The sequence below is a fragment of the Rana temporaria genome, chromosome 5 (genome assembly GCF_905171775.1).
Source record: "Rana temporaria chromosome 5, aRanTem1.1, whole genome shotgun sequence".
Lineage (NCBI taxonomy): Eukaryota > Metazoa > Chordata > Amphibia > Anura > Ranidae > Rana > Rana temporaria.
Window position 1 is genome coordinate 14,665,659 of NC_053493.1, and position 23,106 is coordinate 14,688,764.

The window sequence follows — 23,106 nt, forward strand, 5'->3', positions numbered from 1 at the left end:
TTTAAATGGGAAAAAAGATCCGACAGTGTAACACAGTGTAACACTGTAAGATCTTAGTCCTATCTATGCGTATCTGATTCTATGAATCAGGCACATAGATAGGACCAGTGTAAGTCAGAGATACGATGGTGTATCTGTAGATACACCGTCGTATCTCTTTGTGAATCTGGCCCATTCACTTCATCAAATCTGGCCCTCTTTGAAAAAAGTTGGGACACCCCTGTGATAGAGCATTCTATAAGAGGCTTATATTATAAAAGGTGAGAACAGAAGACGTTTCAGCCTTTGAGTCATGAATCTGGATCAGATCCCTAGAATAATTTTTAATGTGAAAACGTGTCACCGTCCTTCTTGGTAACAAGGAGCTGGGTAAGGCCTGGGACTTGGAGTGATGAGTCACGATTGAACAGCCCGGTGTCCCCTCCTGACGAAGGCAGCTGTCCCCTCTAGTTGTCCAATGTGTCACATCAAGCAGCGATCACGTTACAGTCATAATTCCACTGCTTTGTAATGTTGTTGCTATATATATATATATAGACAGGCAGCTGATGAGAGTAGTCAGCTGTAAAAGCAAGACTTGGCGTTGGAGTGTCGGGTTAGAGGTAGGAAAAGTGCCTTCTGAGATCCATTCACATCAGTGGAAAGACCTGTCTGCCCAGGGCTCTGTGGGCATCGAGAAGATAACGATCCTTCTTTGAAAATGGCACTTCCCCTTCAACAAGCCGAAGAGCTGAGGCTCTACCAACAAACTCTTCTTCAAGACGGGCTGAAGGATATGCTAGACCACAATAAATTCATAGATTGTGTTTTGCGGATCCAGGGGAAGGAATTCCCTTGCCACCGTCTGGTCCTGGCAGCCTGTAGCCCATACTTTCGGGCCATGTTCCTCTCGGACTTAGAAGAAAGCAAGAAGAAGGAAATCGACCTTGAAGACGTGGATCCCGATGTCATGGGGAAGATCATTCACTACATCTACACCTCGGAGATCGAGATCACCGAAAAAAATGTTCAGGATATATTTTCAGTGGCCAACATGTTTCAGATTCCTTCCATATTCACTGTGTGCGTATCATTCCTTCAGAAAAAACTGTGCCTTAGTAACTGCTTGGCTATCTTCCGACTGGGCCTCATGTTGGATTGTCCTCGCCTGGCGGTCTCCGCGCGGGACTTCTTGTGCGATCGTTTCAACCTGATCACTAGGGACGAGGAATTCAGCCAGCTCTCCGCCGATGAAGTTATTGCTGTTATCTCCAGCGACTCCCTCAATGTGGAGAAGGAAGAGGATGTGTTTCAGGTGGTCATGAAGTGGGCAGCTAAGGATAAAGAGAACCGGGCCAAGACCTTGCCGGTCATCTTCGAAAGCATTCGGTTCCGTCTGATACCGGAAGACTACATCAAGAACAAGGTGGAGAAACATGAGTTAGTCAAGTCAAACCCCGAACTCTTGAAGAAGCTTCAGATGGTTAAGGACACTCCGCAAGGTAAACTACCCGTGGTCAAAAAGAAAGCAGCGGAGCAGAGCAAAGATGGGGAGAAAGTCGTTAATGGTGACGTGGAGGAGGAGGAGGATGAAGAAGTCCTACCGGGAATTCTAAATGATACTCTGAGATTTGGCATGTTCCTGAAAAACCTCATATTCATGATCAGTGACACAGGAGCCGTGGCCTATGACCCACATGCCAACGAATGTTATTTTGCTTCGTTGTCGGCTCAGATCCCGAAGAATCACGTCAGTTTGGTCACAAAGGAGAACCAGATTTTCGTGGCTGGTGGACTTTACCTCAATGAAGAAAACAAGGAAGATCCACTTGGATCCTACTTCTTGCAGGTAATGTGCAATGTGCGATGAAATGAAACTCATGCTTCTCTCCATACATGCTCATTGCTTATTGACATGCGCAGTGCGCCGTCAATAATTTGGTTTTGTTCCGGTCAGTTTCGTATTAGCCGTTCGTATTTCGTAATTCGTGTCCAAAATTCAATTTGGATTCGTACAAATTTTTTTTTTGTTAGGTTCGTTAAGTACCGTATTTATCGGCGTATACCGCGCAATTTTTTGCCCTGAAAATCAGGGCAAAATTGTGGGTGCGCGATATACGCCGATACCCGCTTCCCGCGCTGTGTTCGAACCACTGCGCCGACATATACCGAGCGCAGTACACTCGGGTATAGTCGGGCGGGTATAGTCGAGCCCGCCCGACTATACCCGAGTGTACTCCGCTCGGTATATGCCGGCGCAGTGGTTCGAACACAGCGCGGGAAGCGGGGATCGAGCGGGGAGGACACCGCGATGGCCGCAGAAGGACGCCGGACCGGACGAGGACGCGATGGACGACGGGCAGGACGCGATGGACGACGGGCAAGACACCGACGAGGGGCATCCAAACTGTAAGTATTTTTTTTTTTGCAGGAATGTTCCTTTAAGTTCGGGGGTGCGCGCTATACGCCGGGGTGCGTTATAGCCCGATAAATACGGTATTCGTAACAATTATGAACATTCATTATGATGAATTTAAAAAGCAAAAAATACCTTTCTCAATATGGCAGTCGTCGACTCATTATGCTCATTATGAGGGGCTCCCACCATCCCTGTGCTGTCTTCCTGGGTTTGTACCCCTGCTGTGCTCATTATGAGGGGCTCCCACCATCCCTGTGCTGACTTCCTGGGTTTGTACCCCTGCTGTGCTCATTATGAGGGGCTCCCACCATCCCCGTGCTGACTTCCTGGGTTTGTACCCCTGCTGTACTCATTATGAGGGGCTCCCACCATCCCTGTGCTGACATCCTGGGTTTGTACCCCTGCTGTGCTCATTATGAGGGGCTCCCACCATCCCTGTGCTGACTTCCTGGGTTTTTACCCCTGCTGTGCTCATTATGAGGGGCTCCCACCATCCCTGTGCTGACTTCCTGGGTTTGTACCCCCGCTGTGCTCATTATGAGGGGCTCCCACCATCCCCGTGCTGACTTCCTGGGTTTGTACCCCTGCTGTACTCATTATGAGGGGCTCCCACCATCCCTGTGCTGACATTCTGGGTTTGTACCCCTGCTGTGCTCATTATGAGGGGCTCCCACCATCACTGTGCTGACTTCCTGGGTTTGTACCCCTGCTGTGCTCATTATGAGGGGCTCCCACCATCCCCGTGCTGAGTTCCTGGGTCTGTACCCCTGCTGTGCTCATTATGAGGGGCTCCCACCATCCCCGTGCTGACTTCCTGGGTTTGTACCCCTGCTGTGCCCATTATGAGGGGTTCCCACCATCTCTGTGCTGACATCCTGGGTTTGTACCCCTGCTGTGCTCATTATGAGGGGCTCCCACCATCACTGTGCTGACTTCCTGGGTTTGTACCCCTGCTGTGCTCATTATGAGGGGCTCCCACCATCCCCGTGCTGACTTCCTGGGTTTGTACCCCTGCTGTGCTCATTATGAGGGGCTCCCACCATCCCTGTGCTGACATCCTGGGTTTGTACCCCTGCTGTGCTCATTATGAGGGGCTCCCACCATCACTGTGCTGACTTCCTGGGTTTGTACCCCTGCTGTGCTCATTATGAGGGGCTCCCACCATCCCCGTGCTGACTTCCTGGGTTTGTACCCCTGCTGTGCTCATTATGAGGGGCTCCCACCATCCCTGTGCTGACTTCCTGGGTTTGTACCCCCGCTGTGCTCATTATGAGGGGCTCCCACTATCCCCGTGCTGACTTCCTGGGTTTTTAACCACTTAAAGCAGAGTTCCACCAAAAGTGGAACTTCCGCTTAAACCACTCTTTGCCCCCTTACATGCCACATTTGGCATGTAATTTTTTTTGGAGGGGGGGGGGGAGTGGGGGCTTCAGTAGAAGTGGGACTTCCTGTCCCACTTCTTCCTTCAGCCCAGGGACCGCTTAGGCGATACGTCATATCGCCTATGGCGGCCCCTCCCTGTAGGTGATCACCTGGGACATGTCCCAGGCGATCGCCTGACCACTCATAGAGCGCAGCGCCGGTCGCGCATGCGCAGTGAGTGCCCGGTCGTGAAGCCGAAAGCTGTCACGGCCGGGTGCCCACACTTGGAATGGAGGCGCCGGCCGGAGAGGGGGGAGAGGAGGAGCGGGCGGGAGAAGACATTGGGGTCGGGGAAGATGGAGGACATCGGACACTGCTCGCCGCCTGCCGCCGTCACCCGCGACAAGGTAAGTGCCTGGCAGATGACGGGGGGCACAGTGGCAGCACTTGGGGCACAGTGGCAGCACTTGGGGCACAGTGGCAGCACATGGGGCACAGTGGCAACATTTGGGGCACAGTGGCAGCACTTGGGGCACAGTGGCAACATTTGGGGCACAGTGGCAAAACTTGGGGCACAGTGGCAACATTTGGGGCACAGTGGCAGCACATGGGGTACAGTGGCAACATTTGGGGCACCGTGGAAATATTTGGGGCACAGTGTCAGCACTTGGGGCACAGTGTCAGCACTTGGGGCAAAGTGGCAACATTTGGGGCACAGTGGCAATATTTGGGACACAATGGCAACATTTGGGGCACGGTGATAGCACTTGGGGCACAGTGGCAGCACATGGGGCACAGTGGCAGCACATGGGGCACAGTGAAAAAACTTGGGGCACAGTGGCAGCACTTGGGGCACAGTGGCAACATTTGGGGCACAATGGCAAAACTTGGGGCACAATGGCAAAACTTGGGGCACAGTGGCAGCATTTGGGGCACGGTGGCAAGATTTGGGGCACAGTGGCAGCGCTTGGGGCAAAGTGGCAACATTTGGGGCACAGTGGCAGCATTTTGGGGCACAGTGGCAAGATTTGGGGCACCGTGGCAAGATTTGGGGCACAGTGGCAAGATTTGGGGCACCGTGGCAAGATTTGGGGCACAGTGGCAACATTTGGGGCACAGTGTCAATATTTGGGACACAATGGCAACATTTGGGGCACGGTGATAGCACTTGGGGTACAGTGGCAGCACATGGGGCAAAGTGGCAACATTTGGGGCACAGTGGAAAAACTTGGGGCACAGTGGCAGCACTTGGGGCACAGTGGCAGCACTTGGGGCACAGTGGCAACATTTGGGGCACAATGGCAAAACTTGGGGCACAATGGCAGCATTTGGGGCACAGTGGCAGCATTTGGGGCACAGTGGCAATATTTGGGGCACAGTGGCAGCACTTGGGCCAACGTGGCAACATTTGGGGCACAGTGGCAGCATTTTGGGGCACAGTGGCAAGATTTGGGGCACAGTGGCAAAACTTTGGGCACCGTGGTAGCATTTGGGGCACAGTGGCAGCACAGGGCACAGTGGCTGCGTTTGGTAAAGTGGCTGCAATTGATGTTTGTTTGCACCCCCCCCCCCCCCTCCCGCCACTGATCAGATGGGAGCTCAGCCAGCCACAGTGCAAGGAACCCTTAGCAACCTGTGGAGGATCTCTAGAGTTCCACAGAGCCTGGTTGAGAATGGCGGCTCTAAACATTGCGTCATAGGAAATACTATGGATGTCTTCCAGGGACACTTTGCTGTCAAGTCTCAGGTCATGATCAGTAACACTATGGAAGACGGCGACATACTAGAGCGTGGAAAATCAATTTGCATTCTAATCGCTGCCCTAAGACATATAAACCCAGCCACCAAATCTCATATATTCTTATCTTGCATGTTAATGTGATTTCAAAGAAAGTGTTCCATCTTTTTAATCTGCAGCTTTCATTGGCCGTGGAGATCCTGCCATGGAGGTTGTTGTTCTTATTACAGAGTGACAACGCTCTGTCCTTGTCTCCTGATAGTGCTTCTGTGTTGTCACCCCGCCACACAGGTTTTGATGGAGACTACAGGTTGCTTCTCAACACATAGGGGCAGATCCACAAAGATACTACGCCGGCGTATCTCTTGATACGCCGCGTAATTTCAAATTTCCCGCGTCGTATCTTTGTTTTGTATCCTCAAAACAAGATACGACGGCATCTCGGATCGATCCGACAGGCGTACGTCTTAGTACGCCGTCGGATCTAAGCTGCAATTTTTCGGCGGCCGCTAGGTGGCGTTTCCGTCGAATTCCGTGTCCAGTATGCTAATTAACTATTTACGGCGATCCACGAACGTACGTCCGGCCGGCGCATTGTTTTTACGTCGTTTGCGTTCGGCTTTTTCCGGCGTATAGTTAAAGCTGCTGTTAAGTATGGCCGTCGTTCCCGCGTACAATTTTGAACTTTTTACGTCGTTTGCGTAAGTCGTTCGCGAATAGGAATTTGCGTAGAATGACGTCACCGTCGTAAGCATTGGCTGGTTCCGGTTTAATTTCGAGCATGCGCACTGGGATACCCCCACGGACAGCGCATGCGCAGTTAAAAAAAAACGTCGTTTACGTTGGGTCACGACGTATTTACATAAAACACGCCCCCATTACATCCATTTGAATTACGCCGCCAGAGATACACTACGCCTCCGTAACTTACGGCGCAAATTCTTTGAGGATTCGAAATAAAATAAATAAGTTACGGCGGCGTGGTGTATCTTAGATACGCTGCGCCCGGCGCAGAGGTACGTGGATCTGCCCCATAATGCTCAGTATATAATAATAATACATTTTCTGCATCTAATGCAATTTGCTTTGAATCTATTAGGCCGCTTTCACACTGAGGCGTCGGCAGTAAAGCGCCGCTATTTTTAGCAGCGCTTTACCGTCGTTGCGGGGGTATTTGGCCGATAGCGGGGCGCTTTTAACCCCCGCTAGCGGCCAATAAAGGATTAAAACCACACGCAAGGCGGCGCTTTGCCGGCGATTCGGCCGCGGTGCCCATTCATTTTAATGGGCAGGAGCTGTGGAGGAGCGGTATATACACCGCTCCAAAGATGCGGCTGCCAGGACTTTTTTTTAGCGTCCTGCCAGCGCACCGCTCCAGTGTGAAAGCCATCAGGGCTTTTACACTGGAGAGACAGCAGCGGCTCTTACAGAGGGCTTTGCAGGTGCTATTTTTAGCGTTATAGCGCCTGCAAAGCGCCCCAGTGTGAAAGGGGTCTTAGCCGTCTAAAAAAGGTACAAAAAGGAGGTCCCTCACTTTGCCAACATCCAAATATGTAGAAAAGGAAAGAGAAAGCAGGCCCCACTTACTCACAAAATTAGCGGACTTTTTAGGCACCACATGAGGAAGTCTATTTAGTTAAACTGTGGGTGATTTGGCGTCCAATAAAAGTGGTTCCAGCGGCGATTCGCCATGGGATCGCTTTTATGGGCAGTTGGAGAGGTGCCCCCACTGCCCACTGCCCACTGTCCACTGCTTCCCAGTCGTTTCCTCGCTTACCAGAGCCATTGGTAAAGGTGGAAACGATCCAATCCCCAGGAGCAACCCCCACTGGACTCTATGCCCTTGGAGGACCGGAGCGACGTCTGAGGTCACTTCCGCCTAATGATCTTAAAGGGACCATTTTTTTATGGAATTTTTTTGTAAAATACATTGGCCCGGATTCAGGTAGATTTGCCCCTTTCTTGCGGAGGCGCAGGGCAACGTTTTTGCCCTGCGCCCCCGCAAATTTACTGCGCTACCCACGATTCACAGAGCAGTAGCTCCGTAAATTGCGTGTGCACTGTGTAAACTTGCCCTGCGTAAGGGCGCCTAATGTAAATGATCCCGTAGGGGGCGGGAATCATTTAAATTAGGCGTGCTCCCGCGTCGAGCGTAGAGCGCATGCTCCGTCGGGAAACTTTCCCGACCAGCAATGCGGCAAATGACGTCGCAAGGACGTCATTTGCTTCCAAGTGAACGTGAATGGCGTCCAGCGCCATTCACGAATCACTTACGCAAACGACGTGAAATTCAAATTTCGCGACGCCGGAAAGACGGGTATACTTTAGCATTGGCTACCCCTACTATTAGAAGGGGCAGCCTTGCGCTAAACACGCCGTACGGAAACGACGTAACTTGCGTACGCAGGGCTCGCACAACATTGTGAATCGGTGTTAGTATGCAATTTGCATACTATACACTGAGCACAATGGGAGCACCCCCTAGTGGTCATCGCAAGAATGCAGCCTAAAATATGCGTGGCATAAGAGCCTTATGCCACGCAGATTTTAGGCTGCAGTCGGCGTTACGATGTTCCTGAATCAGGAGCATTCGTAACACCGGAGCAAGTCAGCAATTGCGCTGCGTAACCTATGGTTACACAGGCGCAATTGCTTCTTGAATCTGGGCCATTGTTTTTTTCTTTTGCTTTTAAGTGTATATTTGAGGTGTGAGGTCTTTTTGACCTTAGATTTCACAATAAAGAGGACCTGTCATGCTTATTTCTATTACAAGGGATGTTTATAAAAAAATAAAGTACATTTATAATTTAAAGCGCCCCATCCGAGCCCGCAGAAGCAAACGCATACGTAAGTCACACTCGCATATGAAAACGGTGGTCAAACCACACATGTGAGGAATTACCGCAATCGTTAGAGCGAGAGCAATAATTCTAGCACTAGATCTCCTCTGTAACTCAAAACTGGTAATCTGTAGAAATTTTTAAATCTTTGCCTATGGAGATTATTAAGTGTCAAATTTGTCACCATTCCACGAATAGGCGCAATTTTAAAGAGTGACATGTTGGGTATCAATTTACTGGGTGTAACATTATCTTTCACAATATAAAAAAAAATTGGGCTAACTTTACTGTTTTCTTATTTTTTTATTCAAAAAAGTGTATTTAAAAAAAATATATGTGTTTGTAAGACAGCTGCGCAAATACTGTACAGTGAGACCGCTATTTTATTCTCTATGGTGTCTGGAATATATATATAAATATAATGTTTGGGGGTTCTAAGTAATTTTCTAGCAAAAAAATGATTTTAACTTGTAAACACCAATAGCCAGATTCACGTAGAGTTACGCCGGCGTATCAGTAGATACGCCGGCGTAACTCCGAATCTGCGCGGTCGTATTTTTAAGTGTATTCTCAAATTGAGATACGCTTAAATGTTGCTAAGATACGACCGCCGTCGTATCTTAGCTGTCTGTTTACGCTGGCCGCTAAGGGCGTGTACACTGATTTACGCCTAGAATGCGTAAATCAGTGAGATACGCCTATTCACGAACGTACGCTTGCCCGTCGCAGTAAAGATACGCCGTTTACGTAAGGCGTTTTCAGGCCTAAAGATATTCCACCAAAAAGATGGCGCAGCCAATGTTAAGTATGGACGTCTGGAAACGCGTCGAATTTTTAAATTTTTACATCGTTTGCGTAAGTCGTCCGTGAATGGGGCTGGGCGTAATTTACGTTCACGTCGAAACCAATAAGTCTTTGCAGCCTAATTTGGAGCATGCAAAATGGGATACGTCCACGGACAGCGCATGCGCCGTTCGTTCAAAACGGCAATCACGTCGGGTCACGATTCATTAGCATAAAACACGCCCACCTCTTCACAATTTGAATTAGGCGCGCTTACGCCGGCACATTTACGCTACGCCGCCGTAACTTAAGACGCAAGTGCTTTGTGAATACAGCATTTGCCTCCCTTACTTACGGCGGCATAGCGTATATGAGATACGCTACGCCTGCCTAACGTTAGGCACGTCTTTATGAATCCAGCTACAAGAGTAAAAAAATAGGCCCGGCTCTTAACCGCTTAAGGACCGCCGCACGTCAATATACGTCGGCAGAGCGGCACGGCTGGGCACAAGCACATACAGGTAAGTTGCCTTGAAGAGCCCAGCCGTGGGTCGCGAGCGCGCAACCGGTTCCTGAGCTCCGCGACCTCGCCCGCGGGACCCGCGGGACCCCGATCGCCGCCGGTGGCCCACGAACGGGTCACAGAGCTGAAGAACAGGGAGAGGTAACGGTAACTTCTCCCCGTTCTTCCTAGTGAGAGTGTCACTGATCGTCTGTTCCCTGTCATAGGAAACGATGATCAGTGACGTCACACGCCAAGCCACGCCCCCTAACAGTTGGAATCACTCCCTAGGAAACACTTAACCCCTTCAGCGCCCCCTACAGGTTAACCCCTTCACTGCCAGTGTAATTTTCACAGTTAGCAGTGCATTTTTATAGCACTGATCGCTGTATAAATGACAATGGTCCCAAAATAGTGTCAAAAGTGTCCGATGTGTCGGCCATAATGTCGCAGTCACGATAAAAAAATCGATGATCAACGCCATTGCTAGTAAAAAAAAAATATATATTTATAAAAATGCCATAAAACTATCCCCTATTTTGCAGACGCTATAACGTTTGCGCAAACCAATCAATAAACGCTTATTGCAAAAAAAAATTTTACCAAAAATATGTACCAAAAGAATACGTATCGGCCTAAACTGAGGACAAAAATGTTTTTTATATATTTTTGGGGATATTTATTATAGCAAAAAGTCAAAAATATTGATTTTTTTTCAAAATTGTCACTCATTTTGTTTATAGCATAAAAAATAAAAACCGCAGAGGTGATCAAATACCACCAAAAGAAAGCTCTATTTGTGGGAAAAAAAGGATGACAATTTTATTTGGGAGCCACGTGGCACGACCGCGCAATTGTCAGTTAAAGCTGGAAATCTGCAGCCTTGGGGAGAAGTTGGGAATGCTGCGAGGCGTCAATGCTTAGTCAGCGGATTTGAGGACCCGTGGAGCAGAAGTGCTGGCAGGCAGCCATGATGCACATTCAGCTTTCTGTGGAACGAGGGGGAACTCTTGATCCCTTGCAACAGCTGAGACAGGGGCGCGGTGACAATGAGCACAGCATGGGAGGGGGGGGGGGGGGTCACAGCAGTCACAACAGCTGCCAAAATACAGCAAATTCTTTTCAGCGTTTAAATGGTTAACCCTTTCATAACCATGGAAATGAACATTCCAGCTGCCATTAAATAACAGATTAGAGGGGATGTCAATGATCATGTGGTTGCGCAATTACAGTACTATGTCTGCAGTCTCTGACTGTCTCCTGTACTATGTCTGCAGTCTCTGACTGTCTCCTGTACTATGTCTGCAGTCTCTGACCATCTCCTGTATTGTGTCTGCAGTCTCTGATCATCTCCTGTATTGTGTCTGCAGTCTCTGATCATCTCCTGTACTATGTCTGCAGTCTCTGATCATCTCCTGTACAATGTCTGCAGTCTCTGATCATCTCCTGTATTATGTCTGCAGTCTCTGATCATCTCCTGTACTATGTCTGCAGTCTCTGATCATCTCCTGTACAATGTCTGCAGTCTCTGATCATCTCCTGTATTATGTCTGCAGTCTCTGATCATCTCCTGTATCATGTCTGCAGTCTCTGATCATCTCCTGTATCATGTCTGCAGTCTCTGATCATCTCCTGTATCATGTCTGAAGTCTCTGATCATCTCCTGTACTATGTCTGCAGTCTCTGATCATCTCCTGTACTATGTCTGCAGTCTCTGATCATCTCCTGTAATATGTCTGCAGTATCTGACCATCTCCTGTATCATGTCTGCAGTCTCTGATCATCTCCTGTACTATGTCTGCAGTCTCTGATCATCTCCTGTACTATGTCTGCAGTCTCTGATCATCTCCTGTAATATGTCTGCAGTCTCTGACCATCTCTTGTATCACGTCTACAGTCTCTGACCATCTTCTGAGTCAAGTCTGCAGTCTCCGACCATCTCCTGTATCATGTCTGCAGTCTCTGATCGTCTCCTGTATTATGTCTGAAGTCTCTGATCATCTCCTGCTGTATCACGTCTGCAGTCTCTGATCATCTCCTGTATCGTGTCTACAGTCTCTAATCATCTCCTGTATCATGTCTGCAGTCTCTGACCATCTCCTGTATTATGTCTGCAGTCTCTGACCATCTCTTGTATCATGTCTGCAGTCTCTGATCATCTCCTGATCTTTGACTGATGATGGGGGGGGGAGAGGGGGTTTGTGTGAAATGCCACGTGGTGCCACCTCCCTGAAATGAGTTTTGCAGGTTGTGATGTCTGTTCTTCATCTGGTTAGGTGACACGGGTCAAAGGTCAGATTTATAGGCACACACCTGACCCTTATCCAAGATCCACCATCGGTAACCTCACCCATGATGACCTGTGTCTGGATCCTGCTTGTACCTCCGGAACTCCGCTTTTACCTTTCACATATTACATCATTGGGTGGCCCGGAGATGTCACATAGAGAGTTCCTTCTAGACCTTTCCCTCCCGTTGTACAGAGAAGGCTGCACGTGGTTTAATGGTGGCCTGGTCTTACAAATTGTTTCATAACCAATCCCCCTCCCAGACTACAGGACACGGCAAGGTGCAGGTTGCTATAGGCTGCTGCCATGTTCCAAAAGAGAATTGGGTACTGCTTTCAAGTAACAAGAGACTGCTAAAGACTGCTTTCATTACAGAAGACTGCTAGGAATGCCTTTTAATACAAGAGACTGCTGGAGGCTGTTTCCATTACAGGAGGCTGCTGGGAAATTCTTCAATTACAGGAGACTTTCAGATTACTTCCATTACAGGAAGCTGCTATAAATTACGGAGGACCAACCTTCCAGCAGAGCACCAGAGGTTGCTTCCATCACAAGAGACTGCTGTAGACTGTTTTCATCACAGGAGACAACCAGAGACAGCTTCCATCCAAGAAGACTGCTAGAGACAGGTTTCCCTAAAGGAGACTGCCAGAGACTGCTTCCATCACAGAAGACTGACAGATTGTTTCCATCACAGGAGACCACACAGAGACTGCTTCTCTCCCAGGAGACCCCCAGAGACTGCTTTCATGCCAGAAGACCACCAGAGACTACTTCCATCCCAGGAGACCACCAGAGACTGCTTTCATGCCAGAAGACCACCAGAGACTACTTCAATCCCAGGAGACCACCAGAGACTGCTTCCATTACAGACCACCAGAGACTGCTTTCATCCCAGGAGACCACCAAAGACTGCTTCCATCCCAGGTGACCACCAGAGACTTCTTCCATTACAGACCACCAGAGACTGCTTCCATCCCGGGAGACCATTAGAGACTGCTTCTATCCCAGGAGACCACCAGAGACTACTTCCATCCCAGAAGACCACCAGAGACTGCTTCCATCCAAGGAGACCCCCAGAGACTGCTTCCAGCCCAGGAGACCACCAGAGACTACTTCCATCCCAGGAGACCACCAGAGACTGCTTTCATGCCAGAAGACCACCAGAGACTGCTTCCATCCAAGGAGACCCCCAGAGACTGCTTTCATGCCAGAAAACCATCAGAGACTACTTCCATCCCAGGAGACCACCAGAGACTGCTTCCATCCCAGGAGACCACCAGAGACTACTTCCATCCCAGGAGACCCCCAGAGACTGCATCTATCCCAGAAGACCCCCAGAGACTACTTCTATCCCAGGAGATCACCAGAAACTACTTCCATCCCAGGAGACCACCAGAAACTGCTTCTATACCAGGGGACCATTAGAGACTGCTTTCATCACAGGTTACCACCAGAGACTACTTCTATCCCAGGGGACCATTAGAGACTGCTTCCATCCCAGGAGACCACCAGAGACTGCTTCCATTACAGACCACCAGAGACTGCTTCCATCCCAGGAGACCACCAGAGACTGCTTCCATTACAGACCACCAGAGACTGCTTCTATCCCAGTAGACCACCAGAGACTGCTTCCATTACAGACCACCAGAGACTGCTTCCATCCCGGGAGACCATTAGAGACTACTTCCATCCCAGGAGACCTCCAGAGACTGCTTCCATCCCAGGAGACCATTAGAGATTGCTTCCAGCCCAGGAGACCACAAGAGACTGGTTCCATTACAGACCACTAGAGACTGCTTGTATCCCAGGAGACCACCAGAGACTGCTTCCATCCCAGGAGACCACCAGAGACTGCTTCCATCCCAGGAGACCATTAGAGACTGCTTCCATCCCAGGAGACCTCCAGAGACTGCTTCTATTCCAGGAGACCTCCAGAGACTGCTTCAATCCCAGGAGACCAACAGAAACTGCTTCCATCCCAGGAGACCCTTAGAGACTGCTTCCATCCCAGGAGACCATTAGAGACTGCTTCCATCCCAGGAGACCATCAACGACTGCTTCCATCCCAGGAGACCACCAGAGACTGCTTCCATCCCAGGAGACCTTTAGAGACTGCTTCCCTCCCAGGAGACCACCAGAGACTGCTTCTATTCCAGGAGACCACCAGAGACTGCTTCCATCCCAGGAGACCATTAGAGACTGCTTCCATCCCAGGAGACCACCAGAGACTGCTTCCATTACAGACCACCAGAGACTGCTTCTATCCCAGGAGACCCTTAGAGACTGCTTCTATCCCAGGAGACCCTTAGAGACTGCTTCCATCCCAGGAGACCACCAACAACTTCTACTTACAGAAGACTGCCGAGACTGCTCATAATAGGAGACAGTTCTTTCGACTAGTCATAGGAATTTAAGACAACTAGCGAGTGTTTTAGGAAGGCGGCCAATACAAGAGCAACTGGCAAGGCTGTACTTTGTAAGTGTATCACCCCCAGGGCAGGGCCTGCAGAACACCTCCTCCTCTCCCCATCTCCATAATATAGTGGAAGGTGTTCTGTAGTACCTGGAGCAGACTATCAAAGATGGTTGAGATAACACTGCATAGAGTGTACAGGACAGCACTGGATTTTTGACAGGTTCAACTGGTTTTATTTTTTTTCTTACCTATAAATACTTTCATCAATATTTATCTTTAATCAAAAAGGGATAAATAAGAGAAGTTTATTGTTTGTGTTTACAAACGTAACTATTTGTTCAGTAAAGGTGCTGACTATACTGCCTTTCACAGATATCCACTAGGGGGAGCCTTTTCACACTTTTTTTTTAATGAAATGCTATAATACAAATATGACACAACAGAAGTGTAAACATGTGTGAAATGTGTGCCGGCAATTGTTTGACGTGTCATTGGGGAAGCTGTATTGTTGTCGACCTGATAAATATCTACGTGGTTCCATGCTAACTCTGGCTCTCTTCTCTGACAGTTTGATCACCTGGACTCCGATTGGCTGGGAATGCCGCCCGTTCCATCCGCTCGCTGCCTCTTTGGTCTTGGGGATTCTGAGAATTCCATCTACCTGATTGGTGGGAAAGAGCTGAAGGAAGGAGAGCAGACCCTGGACTCGGTCTTGTGCTACGACCGCCCGTGAGTATACGCCATATATACGAGTAGTCATCGGTCTATAGAGTGCTGGAAGGATGTGAGCGCCAAAACAATAAGACATCTCTAGCAAAAGCTTTAGTTAAACACAATGCAAACATAGAATGCCAACGTGTTTCGGCTGCTCACATCTCCTTCATCAGTGGCTGTGTGCTGGAAGTGAAAGAAAAATGTGTTCTGGATTTTAATTCTGTGCTTGGACATGGCTCTCTGTTTTTTGAGAGATCCCAAGAGGTCCCTTGGGGATCTGTAGAGTGCTGGAAGGATGTGAGTGCCACAACAATAAGATAATTCTAAGGAAAGCTTTTATTAAACAGGATACCAAAATAGAATGCCAACGTGTTTCGGCTGCTCACATCTCCTTCATCAGTGGTTGTGTGCTGGAAGTGAAAGAAAAATGTGTTCTGGATTTTAATTCTGTGCTTGGACGTGGCTCTCTGTTTTTTGAGAGATCCCAAGAGGTCCCTGGGGGATCTGTAGAGTGCTGGAAGGATGTGAGTGCACCAACAATAAGATAATTCTAAGGAAAGCTTTTATTAAACACGATACAAAAATAGAATTCCAACGTGTTTTGGGCGCTCACATCAGGAGTTGTGTGCCGTGCTGCTGTCAGTCTATTAAAACTGTTTAGGACTGCAATTCTGTGTTTGGATGAAGCTCTCTGTTTTCTGGGACATCCCACGGGGTCCCTGGCAAGTAATTCTAGAAAAAGCTTTTATTAAACACCATAACCAACGTGTTTCGGGTGCTCACGTCTCCTTCATCAGGGGTTGTGTGCTGACAATGAATACAAAATGTCTTCTGGACTGGAATTCTGTGTTTGGATGAAGCTTTCTGGGACATCCCAAGGGGTCCCTGGCAAGTAATTCTAGCAAAAGCTTTTATTAAACACCATAACCAACGTGTTTCGGGTGCTCACATCTCCTTCATCAGGGGTTGTGTGCTGGCAATGAATAAAAAATGTCTTCTGGACTACAATTCTGTGTTTGGTGGTAGCTCTCTATTATCTAGAACATCTCACTGGGTCCTCTGAGGGGATCTATAAGGCCCCATTCACACCTGAGCATAGTGTTTTCAGGCAGAAAGTCGCACAATTTTACAGCGATTTTTGCACTGTGTTTTTATCGCGATTTTGGACAGGTCAAAAGGTCACCAATGTAAAAAGCAGAAAAATTCCCAAATCTGCCTAAACAAAGTCCCAGAACTTGTTTGAGCTTCAGGCGTTTTGGATGTCATGGATATGCAATAATGTCTGGCAGCTTACCTTCTCCTCCATGTGTTCATTAGAGGCCTGACTCTCTTATCTGGCTGCCTTTATCATCTCTCCTCCCTGTATGGCTCCACCCCAGGCCATCCCAGGAACTCTATATTAACCAGTGCACTGCAGGTCTGCATTGCTGATCAACGTTGTGTGTTAGCTTTGTGTTCCTGTTTGCCGTGTGTTATGTTAATATCTCTGTGTACCGACTTTGGCTTGTCTACGACTACTCCTGTTTGCCTGTGACCCTGACCCTTGGCCTGTCCCTTGGTTATCCTCGTCTGCTTGTTGCCTCGACCTCGGCTTACCCTTCACTATTCCTTGTGTCCTGAGTGGTTGCTTCCCCTCTCTCCCTACGGAGTGTGACCTAGGGGACTCCAGGGGCTGCGACCTGGATCCAGTTGCAGCGAAGGCCATCCTCACCACTAGAGGCTCTGGTGAATACCAAACTGGATCTTAGACTCTGTGCCCAGGGGAATCTTTGGTTAGCTTCCTGTAGGATCCCTGTATGTGCCCCAGTGAACCTCTTCCCCATATCCATTCTGTGGTCCTTCCACAGCAGTCTGCTATTGGGTTCACTACCTCGTGGTGCATCCCTGCCTCCAACAGGGTGAACTTGTCATCTGACCACAGGTGACCTGACAGTTTGATCTGCCATGAACCCAGCCGATGTGCCGCTTTACGCAGACGATCCATTGCAGGGCATAGTCCGCAGACTTGAGACTCGGGAATATAATCAGACTCAAGTGATGCGATTCCTTCAGGATTTGGCTTCCCGCTTCGAGCAGCTCCAGACCTCTTTGGGAACCCTGAATCAGCAACCTCAAGTACAACCAACGACTGCACCTATCGCACCAGTCGCAGAGTCGCATTCACTACAATTGCCTGCTCCGTCTCGTTTCTCTGGGGACTCCAAGGCCTGCAGGGGGTTCCTTAGCCAATGCACTATTCATTTTGAGCTGCAGCCTCAACACGTTCTGTCTGATCAGGCTAAGATAGCCTATATCATTTCCCTCCTCTCCGGTGAAGCTTTAGCCTGGGCAGCCCCTCTGTGGGAACTGAATGATCCAGTGGTTTGTAGCCTGTCTGATTTCTTGAACCTTTTTCGGAACATCTTCGAAGAACCGGCTTGTGTCTCTTCAGCGGCCAGCGCCATTCTACATCTCCGCCAACAGTCAGCTTCTGTGGGACAGTATGCTCTTCATTTCCGCATACTGACGGGTGAGTTGAGCTGGAACAATGAGGCCTTAGTCGCAACCTTTTTGCATGGCCTTTCTGATAGGGTGAAGGATGAATTAGCAGGAAGAACCATCCCCACTAATCTGGACGAAGTTATCTCTTTGTGTAACCAGATAGATATTCGTTTCAGGAAAGGACCCTAGAAAAGCAACGCCGGCACCCCTTGGTCCTTAGCCAGCCTGACCTCCCCGCTCTTCGACCCGTGGCGCATCTCCTGCCAACTGAGGAACCCATGCAGCTGGGTCAGACCAGGCTATCTCCCGAGGAACGTGCTAAGCGTAGAACTCTGGGCCTGTGTCTCTACTGTGGGGGCAAAGGTAATTTTCGTGACACTTGTTCTCTTCGCCCGGAAAAACGCTTGGGTTCAATACATCTGGAAGGTGGAGAATTGGACCCAGAAATATCACCTTCACCTTCTCGTTTTCTTCTTCTTTCTGTGTTCCTTCATGTTGGTGCTTCTTCCCATTCGGTCTCGGCATATCTGGATTCCGGAGCCGCTGGCAATTTCATGGACTGGGAAATCGCATCGTCCATGAGACTTACCCCTTTGCCCCTCACCACACCATTGGTAGTCTTGGCGATTGATGGCACTGTTCTCTCAGGGGGTCCTATCCGTTTCCAGACACTCCCCCTGTTAAGATGTCAGTAGGGACACTTCACCAGGAGTGGATATCCTTCCTTATCCTACCTAAGGCCTCAGCTCCTATCGTTTTGGGCCTTCCTTGGTTAAGGCTCCATTCCCCACACATTGACTGGACTGCCGGACAGATCCTGGCTTGGGGTCCCTCCTGTTCCACGTCCTGCCTACCCAAGGTTGCCCCAAAGGAGAAACTTCCTGTTGCCACCATTCCAGTATCTTTTGCTCTTCCTACTGCATGTAGTGATTTCCGGGATGTGTCCTGCAATAGTCAGGCCGATGTACTCTCTAGCCCATGTGGCACTCTGGATGAGGAGCCCACCTGTGAACCTGAGCCGATCATGCACTCCAGTTTGCATAACAGTTTACCTTTGTCTCTCCCTAAAACGCGCAGCCAAGCTGGCTTGTCTGCAAGTCGCTACGCCTTGTGATGCGATTCGGGTAGTCGCTACACCTGACTATGCTATTCAGTCAGCCTCTGCATCAGTTATGCCAGCCCATGCCCAGTGAGCCTCCTACTTTCTCTTGTTCAGGACTTTCTGCAACCTGTCTAAGGGGCTCAATCCATCCTTTGGATAGATTGCCTCATTCTGCCAAGTGGAGTTTTCAACCTTTTTTTCAGGGCTCTCTGCATTCCACTGGTCCTTCTGCTATCCAGCTTGACTCCTGTGTCATGTCACCTTCTAACCAACCTGACCTCAGGGTTCCTCTGACCTTTGCCCAGTATGATGGTCCTGTGCTAGATGCCCAGTTCATCTTTAAGGGTCTGAGGGATCCTCCTCAGATTCCTGTTGATCCTCTCTTGCTCTTGCTTATTCCTAAAAGGCCTTTGGTCCTCAATGATTCCTCTCGTCCTCCCCCTACCTCGGTTCCGCTCTCTGAGGATAATCTAAAGTATTAACTTGGTCGAAATCTGGATTCTTGGCTCTGCAGAGGCATTCTTCAGTACCTTGTGCATTGGAGAGGGTTTGGTCCTGAGGAGGTGTCTTGGATTTCTGCATCTGAGGTCTTTGTGCCTCGTCTGTTGAGGAGGTTTCATCTGGGATTTCCCTTTAGGCCTGGGCCAAGGCGGGGGAGGGGCCATAAGAGGGAGGGTACTGTCATGGATATGCAAAAATGTCTGGCAGCTTACCTTCTCCTCCATGTGTTCATTAGAAGCCTGACTCTCTTATCTGGCTGCCTTTATCATCTCTCCTCACTGTATGGCTCCACCCCAGGCCATTCCAGGAACTCTATATTAACCAGTGCACTGCAGGTCTGCATTGCTGATCAACGTTGTGTGTTAGCATTGTGTTCCTGCTTGCCGTGTGTTACGTTATCTCTGTGTACCGACTTTGGCTTGTCTCCGACTACTCCTGTTTGCCTGTGACCCTGACCCTTGGCCTGTCCCTTGGTTATCCTCGTCTGCTTGTTGCCCCGACCTCGGCTTACCCTTCACTATTCCTTGTGTCCTGAGTAGTTGCTTCCCTTCTCTCCCTACAGAGCGTGACCTAGGGGACTCCAGGGGCCGCGACCTGGATTCAGTTGCAGCGAAGGCCATCCTCACTACTAGAGGCTCTAGTGAATACCAAACTGGATCTTAGACTCCGCGCCCTGGGGAATCTTTGGTTAGCTTCCTGTAGGATCCCTGTTTGTGCCCCAGTGAACCTCTTCCCCATATCCACTCTGTGGTCCTTCCACAGCAGTCTGCTATTGGGTTCACTACCTCGTGGTGCATCCCTGCCTCCAACAGGGTGCACTTGTCATCTGACCACAGGTGACCTGACATTGGAGCTTCCGGCTTCAGGCGTTTTGGAGTGGAGATGTGAACCATCTCTATAGAGAATAATTGATTTTTTTCCCCTCCAGCGTTTTGTAGCTTCAGGCTTCAAGCTACAAAACGCTCAGGTGTGAAAGGGGTCTAAAGTGTTGGAAGGATGAGAGTGCCACAACTATTAGATAATTCTAGCAAAACTTTTATTAAACATGATAGAAACATAGAATTACAACGTGTTTCGGGAGCTCACATCTCCTTCACCAGGGGTTGTGTGCTGGCAGTGAATAAAAAATGTGCTCAGGACTGCAATTCTGTGTGTGGAGGTAGCTCTCTGTCATCTGGGATTTCCCAAGAGGTCCCTGGGGGATCTATAGAGCATTGAAAAGATGTGAGTGCCACACCAATAAGATAAGACACCAAAAGCTTTTATTAAATGTGATGCAAACATAGAATTTCAACATGTTTCAGGTGCTCACATCACCTTCATCAGAGGTTGTGTGCTGGAGATTAATTTAAAATGTGCTCAGGACTGCAAATCTGTGTTTAAAGGTAGCTGCCTGTCATCTGGGACTTCCCATGGGGTCCTCTGAGAGGATCTATAGAGTGCTGGAAGGATGTGAGTGCCACAACTATTAAGCAAAAGCTTTTATTAAACACGATGCAAACATGTTTCGGGTGCTCACATCTCCTTCATCAGGGGTGTGTGCTGGCAGGAAAAGAAAAATGTGTTCTGGATTGCAATTCTGTGTTTGGAGGTGGCTCTCTGTTATTTGGGACACCCCAAGGGGTGCCTGTGGGATCTATAGAGCACTGGAAGGATGTGAGTGCCACAACTATTAGGTAATTCTAGCGAAAGATTTTATTAAACACAATGCAAACATAGACTTCCAACGTGTTTCGGGTGCTCACATGTCCTTCATCAGAAGTTGTGTGCTGGCAGTGAATGAATATGTGTTCTGGATTGCAATTGTGTAAAGAAAATATGTGAAGGAGATATGAGTGTGTGACTGTGGGGGGACATTAGAGTGTAAGCTCCTCTGGTGCAGAGACTGATGTGACCGGCTCGGTGTTCTTTGTATAGCACTGTGGTATATGTCAGAGCTATATAAATGTATAATTATAATAGTGTGTGACTGTGGGGGGACATTAGAGTGTAAGCTCCTGTGGTGCAGAGAGTGATGTGATTTGTCTTCTGTGATATATGTCGGAATAAACTTAATACATTTTTTTGCAGTTATAAAAATGTTGCCTTTTAAGTCCATTTATTTTTTTTTTTTTTCAAATAACAGTTTTTTTTATTTTCGTAAAAGGTCAATACAAAATATAAGTCCATTTATTTTTGATGTCTCATTAATGTCTCTGTTAAATTATTTTCAGGTCCTTCAAGTGGGGGGAGTCAGACCCCCTGCCCTATCAGGTGTATGGACACTCTGTGGTGTCCCATGAGAATCTGGTCTATGTGATTGGAGGGAAGGGGAGCGATAAGTAAGTAACACATTGACATGGAGGCCATGGCTATGGAAGCTCCATTGTTATATAGGATCGGCCTGCTTTCCTTCCAGTCTTGTACTTCATTGCCTTTTCCAACAAATGATATTCCATTTCGGGTGGGGACCTGTGAGAGAAGCAACGCAGAAAATTTCTGTAAAAAAACAAAGAAATGCAGCGCTTTGTGATACTGAACCTTACAAATGCATAGGTAGTGCCATAAACAATGAAAATAAATATTGATAAAAAACTATGTGACAAGCAAGCTCACAGTGAAAGAGATTAAGTAGTATTCCTTTAATGTCAAGAGTCCAACATTTTTTATTTTTTTTTCTCCCAATTTTCATCAATCCACAGAGAAAAGTGCAAATTGAGGTATCGTACGTATTACACCAAACTATAAAAAGCATAAAGCATAGGATTCCTCTCCAAACGACTTCCAAACTTGAATGTGTCAGCAGCTTGTACAAACAAGCATGTATCCGAGCTCCTCCACCATCCTGGCCCCTCCCCTACATGTGACGACACAGGACTAATCACGTGTCTTCCTCAGGGGGATCCAAGCTCCTCCACTGTCCTAGCCCCTCCCCTACATGTGACGACATAGTGCTAATCTCGTGTCTTCCTCAGGGGGATCCAAGCTCCTCCACTGTCCTGGCCCCTCCCCTACATGTGACATCATAATGCTAATCTTGTGTCTTCCTCAGGGGGATCTGTGCTCCTCCACTGTCCATGCCCCTCCCCTACATGTGACGACACAGGAATAATCACGTGTCTTCCTCAAGGGGATCCAAGCTCCTCCACCACCCTGGCCCCTCCCCTACATGTGAAGACACAGGGCTAATCACGTGTTTTCCTCAGAATTTCTGTAGCTTCCCTGCTGTCCATCCCCCCCAAATGACCATATTGAAGTTTGCACTCTTTTGCAGCAACATACATCTTTTGGGAGGGTGACACCATCATTTGGCTTTGTTGTGGCCTCAGCTCAGCGGGTGGGGGGTTTCCAGGAGTTCTGGTGGACACCTCACCATTAGGGTCCCCAAGAACTGAAAGGAAGCAGCATTAGAACTAACTTGATGTGAAATAACAGTTCTGGCGTACGGTATAACTAAAGGCAAAACTTTTTTTGGTGGTGGGGGGGCAATAGAACCCCTGTCAGGTTTTTATTACTGTATGTGCCCCTATTAGGCAGATGTGGCCTCTCTATTTGTTCTTTGTACTGTTATCCCAAATTTGGGGTTGTCCCCAGAACAGAAAAAAAGGGAAATCTTCCAATGAGGACACTAGTTCTGTTGACATCCAGGGATTTCCTCTCACTTCCTGTTTGGCTATGGGACAGGAAGTGAAGGGAAATCTCCACAACGAGGCACAGATGGCAGAAAAAAATGACAGAGGTTATAACCCTCCTTTACTCTATCCAAAATGGAAAAAAAATGCTTTGCCTACAGTTCTAGCATCTGCTTTGGGAGAAATTGTGCCCTATCATTGGTATCAGTGGGAGGAATAGTGACCCATCATTGATATCAGTGGGAGGAATAGTGACCCATCATTGGTGTCAATGGGAGGAATGGTGACCCATCATTGGTGTCAGTGGGAGGAATAGTGACCCATTATTGGTGTCAGTGGGAGGAATGGTGAACCATCATTGGTGTTA

The 23,106-nt window shown here is 48.5% G+C and overlaps 1 protein-coding gene across 1 annotated transcript in view; it reads left to right on the plus strand.

Annotated features, from left to right (window-relative positions):
- Nucleotides 1-546: 546 nt before the first annotated feature.
- The window catches only part of KLHL40 (kelch like family member 40), a 31,166-nt gene continuing 8,606 nt past the window's right edge, over nt 547-23,106 (plus strand). The window contains exons 1-3 of the mRNA XM_040352211.1: nt 547-1,828; nt 14,899-15,059; nt 21,342-21,449. Of these exons, the coding sequence (XP_040208145.1) occupies nt 701-1,828; nt 14,899-15,059; nt 21,342-21,449 (1,397 nt within the window). The 5' untranslated portion in view covers nt 547-700. The remainder of the gene's footprint in view (nt 1,829-14,898; nt 15,060-21,341; nt 21,450-23,106) is intronic.